This window comes from Lynx rufus, unplaced genomic scaffold, assembly GCF_022079265.1.
Source record: "Lynx rufus isolate CCGP_SWC_20201006 ecotype Redwood Valley unplaced genomic scaffold, mLynRuf1.p SCAF_6, whole genome shotgun sequence".
In the NCBI taxonomy this organism is placed as follows: domain Eukaryota; kingdom Metazoa; phylum Chordata; class Mammalia; order Carnivora; family Felidae; genus Lynx; species Lynx rufus.
In genome coordinates, this window is record NW_025814878.1 from 82959492 (window position 1) to 82972500 (window position 13009).

The following is a 13009-nucleotide window of genomic DNA, read 5'->3' on the forward strand; positions in this document are numbered from 1 at the left end:
AGCTAAAACTAATCAGGTCACTAACTTGTGTTTTAAAAGAAAAAGTGTAGTAGAACAAACAATAGTGAAAAATGTAACTGTCCTTTATGATTTAGCATATCTAGTTCTTTCTCTGTAAACTGACTCTTTGCGCTTGGCAAAGTACCCTAGGCAATTGGGGCACCTGAATTTATAGGTTCTAGGAAGAGCTGACTTGATGATTTAGACTTTCAGGTGTGATGCTCATTTATTCATTCAACTCCTATTAGGTGCTGTTCTATGTATGTTGCTCACAAAACTTCTATTCTAGTGGAGGAAATAAATAGAGACATAATTTTAACAAGTCAAGTGACACTAAAAATGCTAAGAAAGAATATAGAGGTGGAATGAAGGGATGCTTTTTATATAAAGATATCAGAAGAGGCTTTTTATTTTAAAGTGATTTCTGAGCAAGAACCTAAATGGTTTGAAGGAGAGAGCTAGATGGATATCTAAAGAAACCCCAGGTATATGTAACCTGATGTAAAGGCCCTGGAGCAGGAGTGAACAGGGGAAACGGTAGGAGACAATATAGGGAGTGGAGAGGTAGGGATAGGGAGAGCTCTACACATTATGCAAAGCCTTGTAGCCAAGGCAAGAGCTTCAGTGTTCACCTTGAGGGAGAAAGGAAGCCACAGGTGGATTTTGACCCAGGTAGGAAAGGATTTCCTGACAGGATTATTCATTGTGAAATAATATTGGGAACAGAAGACACAGATTTGAATGAAATACTTATATCATTAAGTGATCTTTTTAAGAAATGAACTATCAATAAATTATTAATATTTACTACAAGTAGCACACAATAACTATCTGAGATTTTTATATACTAAAATATTTAATCAATTGCAAATTCTACGGGATTATTTTACAAATGAAGATTATTTTGTTTTTGGTCAAGTCACATAAGAAACTGAACTCAAAAGGATTATCTCCATCTCTCCTTCAACATGTGAAGATTATACTGTGGATAGAAAAGCAGAAGAAACATATTTTTTCAGTTCCTATTATGTGACAGTTTCTAGCACTCAATATTTTATATACATTTTATTGTATTACTTCTTCACAATAAAGCATTGACTAGGTATTATTAAGTATCATTTTTAAAGTAAGTAAGAGGGGGACAGGATTCACTCTCAAGTGGTTCAGGTTCCAAAGAGGTAAGCCTTCTAATATACTGTCCTAAATATCCTTTGTCAGTCTTGAAACCAAAAGGAAAACCTTGAGAACATCTAGTTCCCTTAGTAACACTGCACTTCTGATCATTTCACAAAATTAACTATTCAATATGCCTTAGAGCAAATGACTTTCAATCTTCAAGCTCTGCAGGCATTATTTTGTGCACCTAGTCTAATAATGAAAATTACATACCAGACTTAAACACAGAGGAAAGTCATCTTTATTTATTTCACATTAAAGTTGCAGGATCACACAGTATAAGAACAGGAACAGACTCATCATCAACTCCTTAAAATGAAATAATACATCTATGTTTATTACGAGTGCCAGGAAAGTGGGACACATTCATGGCCACAGTCATCTGAAGTCATAATTACATAGCAAGTACTATGCTGGTTTAATCAAATGCTGGTGCTTGTACTGAAAAAATAAAGGAAGTATACCAATCAATTATTTGTCTTGTTTTGTAAATCATCAATTTATTTTATCCCAGCTGTTTTTACCTTGCTACTAAAATCACCTGCAATTATGAGTTCCATGTAGTCTGGACACTAAAACCAATGTTAGTATTTTAAAAACATACCTTAAGTGGGAAGTTACATAACACATTGTAACCCTAAGATACATTTCTTGTATATTGTATATATTTGGAATAAAATAAATTTGCTAATTATCATTTTTACTAATTCCTTCCTAGTTCTTTTCTACTGGTTTTCTTTCCTACAGAGGGAGGAAAGACTCCTTAAACAAATCAACACTAGATTATAAACTCAGTGAGAGTAAGCCTATGCTTTCTCACTACTGCTATAGCTCCAGAACTTAGTATACTTTTTGTTATAATAATAGGAACTCAAAAAATAGTTGCTGATAAATTAATGAATAAAAGAAAAATGAATATTTACATATTAAAGGAGACATCTATTTATGACTAAAGAGTAAGGAGAAAGAATGAGTCTTTAAAAGATATATGCTCTAACAAGAGAGACTCAGCACTTAATCTTTTAAAAAAAATCATTGAAAGGTGACTTAATGATTTTATTAATATTTATGTAATATTTTTTAACAGGGGCAAGGATATTTTTAAAGTATTTTATCCTTTCTAAAACTGACATGTGAAATTTCTTCCTATGCCAGTAATCTTAAATTGATAGAATTGGTAAGTCAAAGAATAAGAAAGTCAAGTTAAAAAATGGTAATGTGCATCACATCACAATCAACCAACAAGTAAGCCATATATGCATTTTCAAAGTACTTTGTGTCAACCTTACAATGTAGATAGAACTGATAGATTATACACCCTCCTTTACAGATGAGGGAAATGAAACATGAAGAGACTGGGTGGCTTGGCCAAGCTCACACTGCTAACCTAAGAAGAGTTGGGATTAATTCAGATCTCTCTACTCTATGAGTCCTCTTAATTATGTTACCTTGAGCACACCATTCTACCCATGCATGGTTTTCTCAGTTGCAAAATGAGGATAAAAATATTGGGTTGCCTTTCTTTATGAAGTTAAAAGGATTAAAATGAGTATTACAAGTGGAAGTACCATGATCAAAGAACACAAATAATACTGAAGAGCTTTTAAATATAGAGCAACCTTCAAAATGCAAACTGATTAAGAGAAGGACACTGGATTTGACAGGTCTAGGGGTTCAGATCCCAGCTTGACCACGTGGCCTTGGTCAATAATTTAACCTCCTTAAACTTCAGTTTTGCCTTCTATAAAATAGTAATACCAACACTTAACATGAAGAGTTTTAAGGATCAAAAAGAAAAGATATGTAAATCACTCTTCTCAGTGTCTGGCACATAGTAAGTATTCAATAAATACTAGCTATTGCTATAATGATTCATATGTTCAGTTTGATAGAACTAGATATTGTTTAGTGGCATTCAGCAAAGTTATCCCAAGTAATTTGATTTAAAGGGCAAAACTATATGCTCCATCCTACTTCAAAATTCCCTTTTGAACAGCTACTAAGGTTCCTAAAGTTGCTATGCAAGCCACAATGGGCAGAACTTACTTTAGGAGTCAAATGCCTATGATTGTCTTTGTTGAAGTTTGCTGTGCAAGTCTGAAGGATCAGTCATTGCTCAGACATCAGTCTCCTACCCTTTAAAATAAGGAGCCCACTTAGATTATTTTGTTAATTTAGAACCATGGACTTCCAAGTTACGGCATGAATGGAATTTAAATGTTTCACCTTGGAAAGATAACAAAAACATAATCAACTCCTAAGCCTAGCACAAATTAATTTATTTAGGTATCTAACAAAATGGGATGATATTAAAAAGTGGAAAAGAGAACACTTAAGTTTTGATACAGCAGGGAGAAGGGAAAGGCATATCTCTAAACACGGGATACTGCTTAGAATTAGTTCAACAAAGATGAGCTGTTTAAGAAAAGGGTAGGAAGCTAAGGAAGAATCTTAAGTGGGACTCCTCAGCAGACAAGAGAAACAAGTCACGAGAAAAGTAAATTATAAATGAATATCCCTGATAAACATAGATGCAAGTATCCTCAACAAAATATTAACAAAATGAACTCAACAATAAAGTGAAAGCATTATACACCAGGATCAGAACATTCCATGCAAAAGTAACAAAATACACATTCTTTTCAAGTGCACATGGAACACTTTTCAAGACAGATCAAACGTTAGGCCACAAAAACAAATCTTAAATTTAAGAAACTGAAATCATTTCAAGCATCTCTTGTAACCACAGAGGTGTGCAACTAGAAATTAATTAAATGAAAAAGAAACTGAAAAATTCACAAATATGTGGATATTAAACAACATGCTACTGAGTAATCAATGGATCAAAGAAAAAATAAAAAGAGAGATAAAAAATATCTTGAGACAAATGAAAATGTAAATATAGCATACCAAAATTTCTGAGATACAGCAAAGGCAATTCCAGGAGGGAAGTTCATTGTGATAAATGCCTACCACAAGCAACACAAAAAGTCTCAAATAAGCAACTTAACTTTACACCTCAAGGAACTAGGAAAAAAACAATCAAAGCCCAAAGTTAGTAGAAGGAAGTAAATAACAAAGAGTACAGCAGAAATAAATGAAATAGAGACTAAAAAGATAATAGAGACCAATGAAACTAAGAGCTCATTCTTTGAAAGAGAAACAAAATTGACAACCCTTAAGTATATTCATCAAATAAATAGATAAATACACAATAAATACACAAAGGACACAAATAAAATCAGAATTGAAAAAGAAGTTACAACTGATACCACAGAAACATAAGGGATCATGAGACTACTACAAAATGATATGTCAACAAATTGGACAACGTAGAAGAAATGTATAAATTTCTAGAAACATATATCTTACCAAGACTGAACCATGATAAACAAAAAATGAGCAGACTGATTACTAATAGGGAGACTGAATCATTAATCAAAAATCTCCTAGTAAACAAATCTGCAGGACCAGACAGTTTCACTGGTGAATTCTACCAAACATTCAAAGAAGAATTAGTACCAATCCTTCTCAAACTCTTCCAAAACGCAGAATAAGAGAACTCTTTCAAATCTGTTTTATGTGGCCAGCATTACCATGATATCAAAATTAGACAAATATGCCACAAATAAATAAAATTACAAGCTAATACCCCTGATGAATATAGGTGTAAAAATTCTCACAAAATATAAGCAAACAGAATTCAACAATATATTAAAAGTATCATATACCATGATCAAGTGGGATTTATTACAGGCATGCAAGGATGGTTCAACATCCATAAATTAGTCAATATGATACACTGTATTAACAAATTTAAGGATAAAAATCATATCATCATCTCAGTAGACGCAGAAAAAGTATTTGACAAAATTTAACATCCATATATGATAAAAATTCTTAAGAAAGTGACGATAGAGGGAAAGTACCTCAACATAATAATGGCCATATATGACAAGCCCACAACTAACATCATACTCAATGGTGAAAAGCTGAAAACTTTTCCTTTAAGATCAGAAACAAGACAAGGGTGCCTAATTCCACTACTACTATTCAACATAGTATTGGAAGTCCTAGCCAAAACAATTAGGCAAGAAAAAGAAAGAAAAGGCATCCAAATTGGAAAGGAATAAGTGAAACTGTCACAACTTACAAATGACATGATTGCATATATAGAAAACCCTAAAGACTCCATCAAAAGACTGTTAGAACTAATTAACAAATTCAGTAAAGTTGCAGAGTACAAAATCAAGATACAAAAATCTGTGGTGTTTCTATACACTAATAGTGAACTATGAGAAAGAAAAATCTTAAAAAATCTTAATTATAATTGCATCCAAAAGAATAAAATACCTAGGAATAAATTAACCAAGGAAGTGAAAGACATGTATATTGAAAACTATAAGACATTAATAAAAGAAATTGAAGAAAATACAAATGGAAAGATATTCTATGCTCATGGATTAGAAGAATCAATATTGTTCAAATATCTATACTACACAAAGCCATCTACAGTACAGTGCAATCCCTATCAAAATGGCATTTTTCAGGGCACCTGGGTGGCTCAGTCAGTTAAGCATCCAACTTTGACTCAGGTCATGATCTTGCAGTCCATGGTTTGAGCCCCACGCCAGGCTCTGGTGTTGACAACTGAGAGCCTGGAGCCTGCTTCAGATTCTGCCTCTCTCTCTCTCTCTCTCTCTCTCTCTCACTCTGCCCTTCCCCTGCTCATGCTCTGTGAAATGGTTGAAGAGGGTATAATTTTATATAAAAGTAAAATACACAAATAAATGAATAAGAAGCTAAAAAAGAATCTTCAGTGGGGACCCATCAACACACAAGTGAAATAAGAGTTCATCAAGTATTCGGTGAACAGAATGCTAAATACCAAAATATAAATGTTCTTACTTCACAATTTTGCTTATAGTTTATAGATAACAAAGATTTGGGTCTCTATATCTTTTAAAATTTTAGTTCCAATAGGAACTCAAAAGTAGACTTGGATGCTGATATAGTCTTTCTCATTTCAGTGATCAGCATTTAAATATAGTCCTTAATAGCCTTTAACAGAAACGTGCATTTGTATGGGACATAGAGATATGATGTGGACACATTTTTAAATCACTTTTGAACCAATCCACTTTCATTCTGACAGTGTTTTGTGGTATCTTACCGGGTCTCCTTTATCCCCTTTCTGACCAGGTGAGCCTGGAGTTCCTGGAAAACCTGCTTCTCCCTGAGCAAAAGTGAATTTCTGTGTTATCAAACATTCTGTCACATTGAGCCAAAGACTAATAATTTGTAAATATGAAGGTGACAACAGTAGGATAAAGCTTTACTCTCCTCTGAGCTGATGGCGGTCCCTCTGCTGGAATGCCCTTCCCTTGTTCAGGAGGCTCATTACTCTCCATCTTCCAAACACCATTTGACATCATCTCCTCCATGAGACTTTCCAGGACCTTGAACACATGATGCTCCCCTATGGCCCTGCACCTGCCTTTCTCATGAAGCCTATGATACAGTGTTGGTCGCTACAAGAAATGTAAATTTCCTCTAAACTTTACCTCACCCGTATACCCCCTCCTCCAACCAAGAGCAAAGGGGTAGCAGGATGTGTTAAGCCTCTAAGGGGAAGTAAGAAGTGACAGTGCCAGGGGACATTCTGCTCTAGGAACCTCTTTCCTTTCCCAGGTAAGGGTATAGAGGAAAACCATCAAGAAATCACTCAGCCTACTTTTAGCATAGCCTCTTGACTGCCATTACTATTCACAAAAGAAGTTTATGTCGGTCCACGGACCCACTCTTCCTGACCAGGGGACTGTAGTGGTACCAGAGAAGCAACTTCTTTGAGTGATATTCTCTATAAATTCTCTACGCAATTTATGGCAAAAGGAGATGGCTGGCTGGATATTTGGAGATACTGGACAAACAGCCTCCACACAACAAAGAAATACCATATAGGGTATTTTTGTGTACGTGTGGAAGAGCAGGCACTGTTTCAACTGTGAATTCCCAAAACTGAAGCTTACTCCTGGCACATGCTAAGTACTCAATACTTGTCTATTGTACAGGTGGGCCCTCCCCTTACCTTTCTATCCATTCTCATTCATAGCCTGGAAAGTCTATGGCTTCAGAACTAGCCAGAAAACAATGCATGAAATCCTTTCTCCAATTACCTTCTCATAATCCATCCCAGCGACTGAATGGCTTATGCTTTTGATTCAACTAGCACTAGAGGTCAAGATACATTCTGTGCACTGGGGCCACATTCAAGGGGATGGCTCACTTTGTGCAGTGGCTTCTCAGTGGGCATAGATTAAAACTAGCAAACCTTGTTTGGAATGCACTGGCACCGGTCTTGAAGTCCCTCCTTTGCTGGAAGATAGGCAGACAGTTTACTGGCATGAGCGGGTAACAGTGATGATGCAGTGCTTCCAAAGCCATCATCATCTGGACACTAAAATCCAGAAAAATGAATAGAGTTAATTCCCAACATTCTAGCATCCCAAATACTGGCTCCCACCAAACTAGGGATGACTGGAGTTGCCTGAAAGACCCACCTTCTAATTAGCCAAAAGTTGATACAGGTATATGAAAGTTGATAATGTCTTTGCTCTGTCACTAGGCCTCCCATGTGTTTTATTACACTACAACATGTTAGAAATGCGCTAAAATTTGTTTTGATGAGGAATTCTAAAGCTATTATAAATGACTTTATAAGTACAGAAATATCAAATATTTACAATAACTGCATTGTTACCATAGAATAGTTATACACATTACATCTGTATACGTTTTTGTGGAACAAAATTTAAAATAAAAGCAAGTGACTTGAACTTTTAGAACATCATTTACTCCTATAAGATGAATGTAAAGGCATAAGGAGCTTGGTAGCTTTGGTAGGCAGCCATTGCCATGATGACCCTGAGGGCCTGGTGGCTAACCGAGGTCGGCGCTTCAAGTGGGCCATTGAGCCGAGCAGGCCTGGAGGAGGCAGCAGGAGCCAAAGTGACCAGGGCAGTAGCCAGGGAGACTCACTGTACCCTGACAGTTGTTTGGACAAGCAAGTGCCTGCCTGAAACCAGCATGCAAGAGACAGACGGGATTCTAGCGGAGAAGCGCTACTGGAACATTGCCTTGGGTCCCTTCAAGCAGATTCCCATGAACCTCTTCATTATGTATATGGCAGGCAATACTGTCTCCATCTTCCCTACTACAGTGGTGTGATGGTGGCTTGGGGGGCCTATTCAGGCACTTATGGCCATTTCAGCCACTTTCAAGATGCTAGAAAGTTCAAACCAGAAGTTTCTGTAGGATTTGGTGTATTCTCAGAAACCTCACGGGTTTGGCATGGACTGTTTATTAGTGCCAGTCAATGGGACTATTGCCCACACATGCATCAGATTGGTTAGCCCTCATTGAGCCCCCAGAGAGGATGGGGTTCAGTGGTGGAGAACTGCTTCTGTGAACCTGAGAAAGAACTACCTGGTCCTACATCCTGGGATCTCATGTACAACCTCTTTATGCCCAGAGGCTCCCCCTCGGCATACAAAATCTTAACATCATCATTCAAGCTGGGAAGAGCCCAAAGCTCCCTGCTCCCCATGGTGAGGAGGCAAACCCCAGAAAGACAAGTATGTATCACTATGAACACAAACTACACCATAACCCTTGACTGAAAATAATGTAGAAAACTGTATTTATGGTTCCAGGACAGAGCAAAACAACAAATGAAACTGTAACTTTAATGAAACAAAAGAACGCCTGCTGCTAAATCAAGACCCACAGCAGCAGCTCCTTTCAATAAATTGCGTGGTTGAGAACAATGCTTAAAAAAAAAGGGGCACAAGTTTCCCTTAAATCTATTCTCCTTAATATTTCACTTCTATTTAACATAAACTGGGACATAAAAATTCTGTTGGAAACACTTTGGAAGATGTGAGAAACTAATGCTAGATTCAGATTACACATGATGAAAAGAAAAACAAAACAGACACAAAGAGCAAATAAAAAAATACTTTTTACACTCCAAGATGCTATATATTTAATTAAAGTGTATCTTATTCTACTCCATTGTCCTTTAAAGTTATTAAAAAGTCTACACTATAACAGACGAGTGGCAAAATTTATACTTTATCAGTGGGTTCAGAACATGTGGGATAACATGAAGTGAAATTCAGTTACAGAGAAATGACTTTTTCTCTCAAAAAATAAATCCAGATGGGAGGATAAATGTATCCTCTCCTATCCCATCACTTACCAGTGATTAATTATTATTAATAATTATTAAATTAATAATTAATAGTTTCATAATAATTATTTCATAATTTCAGGCTCCTCCTCAGGGTTTGTAACTGTGAATTTGTAATTTTATGCTTGCAGTTTCATAACTCTGAATTTCCAATTTAGGGGAAAGGGCTCACACATTACTTTACATATTACAAATTATATATGCTTGGAAAAATATTGTCAGGATAAAAAAGTAGTAAAGGATGGTCAGTGGTTATTTACTGTGGTGAGACCAAGGTTGATATCTACTTCCTTCTTTAAATTTGGCTGTAGTTTCCAAGTTTTCTATGACAAACATACATAATTTTTAAGACACAAAATTATTTTGAAAAAAATGGGTAGCATTCCACTGCCTGTGAAAACAACAAAAACTGTAAGAAAAATAGCACCCAGAAACACTGGGATTAGGTTCCCTTGTCCACCACTAGTTCCATCACCTTTACCCTCTCCAGATTTAATAATTGGCTCTTTTGTTACCTTGATTAGTTTCCAAGTCCACAAGTTTCAAGTCACATTAGAATGAAACATGATTATCACCAGAATAGTTCATTTCTCTCATATGATTTGATATGATTTGCCAGTCAGGTCCAGCTCTACTGGTTCCCACTCAGATGACCACAACCCAATTCGAATTCATAATTTTGCTCTGGATAACTGATTTACTACATTAAATTGGGGATTTAAGTGACTTGAAAAGTATGTCTCAGGCTTCACTATAAAACTGTTCACGCTCTCCAAAGAGTGCCTAAAGAGAACATGAAAATGTACAAGTAAGGACTCTTTGTAAAACTTCTGGTTTTGATTGGACACATATTTACTTAATTGGCCCTACAAATTTTAATCACATTTCACATTTATTTTCAACAAATGTTGCTAATTTCCTCCTTCTGCCTATGTCTGTAGTCATGAAACTTGACAGAAACAGAAAATCTAATTAATAGAAGCAAAGAAGTATATTTACAAATTATCTTGAATAAATTTTACCCTTGAAATATGCTATAAACTATTAATAACAAAAAACATGTCTGATTTGAAATTCCAAGATAAAATTAAATTTTTAAGCAAGCACATTAAAACTTTCTGAATTCAATACATTTTTCAAAAAAAAAAGTTGGTGTCAGAATTATAACAGATGCACTTAAATAGCTTTTATATAATTATTTATCTTCCCATTTGTAAAATGTAGCATGTTTCTATTTTCTGTTACTCATTAACAGAATGGTGATGTCCCTTCAAATAATTATCATCAGGAAAATAGGCAGGTTTTTGTTATTTTTTTCTTACAGTTGGAGATGAATTCCTACCTTCTTTTCCACAATTTAACTCCAAAGTAACATTTTTAAGATGTGATTAACTTTTTTACCATAATGTATTAAGTTACATCATTGTTTTTAATAATCAAACCACTCCACTAAATCTATCACCTATACTTCCTTAAACAGTTTTCTCATAATTTGTATTGAAAATATCTATTATGTGATGACACAGAGTAAAAACTAGTCAAGAATACAACTTTCTTTTTCTGTTTCTTTCTTTCTCTCTCTCTTTCCTTCCTTTCTTTCTTTCTTTCTTTCTTTCTTTCTTTCTTTCTTTCTTTCTTTCTTTTTCTTTCTTATGTTAATTTATTTCAGAAAGAGTGAGAGAAAGAAAGAGAGCAGGGCAGGGGCAGAGAGAGAATCCCAAAGAGGCTCCATGCTGTCAGTGCAGAGCCCACCATGGGGCTTGATCTTACAACCCATCATGAGATCATGACCTGAGCTGAAATCAAGAGTTGGACACTTAACTGACTGAACCACTCAAGTACCCCAAGATTCAGTATTTAGATATATCAAAAAAATTTTATGCTACTTTTTAAACAGGAAAAATTATTATTTTAAAAGCTCTTACATCCTAAAGGAATAATTAATTTAAAAAATAAGCTTTCAGAGAATTAAACACCTTCAAAATTTACATATGTGGCTCCAGGAAGTCTCAGTATTTCAGGTCTGTAGATTGGCATTATAAATTATCTTTTTAGATATTTATAGAATGATATTTGGCTGGCTTTCATTTTACTTGGAATGAGAGCCATAAACTGGTTTGGAGATATGCTTTATAAAACCAAGTTACATAAGTAAAACAAGTAATTTTCAAAGACTTAGATAATGTTTTAAATCAGCCACATTATTATTCTACTATTCACAGTGAGAGACAGAAGTTAAAAATATTTTTGAATTACTAAGTTATTGATAAAATTTTCATACAATTTTGGATGTAAGTATAGAAGTTCTGAAAAGTCTAAGATACAAAGAAAAACATTTCACCTTTTACTTTTACTTTTCATATGTTCTCTCTGTAAGACTTTTTAAAATTAATCCCTGTTAAACACTTTTTGTCCCATCTACCTGCTTTAATAGTTGATAAGTCAACAACTTAAGAAAGTGTTTTGACTGTCTTCTAGAAACAAAGCTCTAGGAATAGAAAAGCATAGCATGAGGGGCACCTGGTGGTTCAGTCAGTTAAGGGTCCGACTTTGGCTCAGCTCATGATCTCATGGTTCCTGAGTTCGAGCCCCATGTCAGGCTCTGTGCTGACAGCTCAGAGCCTAGAGCCTGTTTCGGATTCTGTGTCGCCCTCTTTCTCTCTGCCCTTTACCCATTTGCACTCCGTCTCTCTCTCTCTCTGTCAAAAATAAACATTTTAAAAAATTAAAAAAAAAAAGTGGAGCATGAAAGTGTAACTCCCCTCAATGAGCTTAAAATGGAGTTGATTAAATAAAAACAAATGCAACTGTATCTAATAACATAAGATAATGCACCTGATCACTATAATGAGAACTACAGAAAGTGCTGAATTCAGTATTTTTTTTTTTTGGAATGGAATATTGGTACAAGAAATTAACAGTTGCACAGTTAGGTTGGGAATATTAAGAATGAGAGGCTGAGTAACCGAGTTTATATTCTGTTGCCAACAGGGAGTGACCAAAGGTTTGGGGAAAGAGATGAACAGCAGGCAGTGAATGTGCCTTATTCATGACTGTTATAGCCTTGTTCTTTAGCACAATGTCTAGAAGATCAGTGTTTTTGAATAACAAATGTTTATTGAGAGAAAATAAATGCATATACAAAGCAGTGATTCAGAGACTTATTCTGGTTATCTTGAAATAAAATGGTGTAGAGACTGGAAAGGCAGTTGACACGATAATGCAAAAATCCAGTCAGGAGATAAAGGCAGACCATGTCAATAAAAGGGAAAAGGTAGATGAAAAATCTATCACAAAGGAAAACTATCCAAGATGGATAACAAACTAGAAGAGGAAAGTGAGAAAGAGTAACATATGATTACAGATTTAAAATTCCTGCAACTGGAAAATGATGATGTTACCATTAGAACATATTTTATTTTTTTTTAAAAAAATTTTTTTTTTCAACGTTTATTTATTTTTGGGACAGAGAGAGACAGAGCATGAACGGGGGAGGGGCAGAGAGAGAGGGAGACACAGAATCGGAAACAGGCTCCAGGCTCCGAGCCATCAGCCCAGAGCCCGACGCGGGGCTCGAACTCA

At 35.3% G+C, this 13009-nt stretch overlaps 1 protein-coding gene and 1 pseudogene across 1 annotated transcript in view; one reads left to right on the forward strand and one right to left on the reverse strand.

Moving 5' to 3' along the window:
* COL19A1 (collagen type XIX alpha 1 chain) overlaps positions 1-13009 on the reverse strand; it is a 346749-nt gene that overhangs the window by 270009 nt on the left and 63731 nt on the right. Inside the window, exons 8-9 of the mRNA XM_047102603.1 lie at positions 7508-7633; positions 6350-6412 (exon numbers count right to left, since the gene is read on the reverse strand). Coding sequence (XP_046958559.1) covers positions 6350-6412; positions 7508-7633 — 189 coding nt within the window. The remainder of the gene's footprint in view (positions 1-6349; positions 6413-7507; positions 7634-13009) is intronic.
* On the forward strand, positions 7809-8644 carry LOC124528368 (ER membrane protein complex subunit 4-like; annotated as a pseudogene).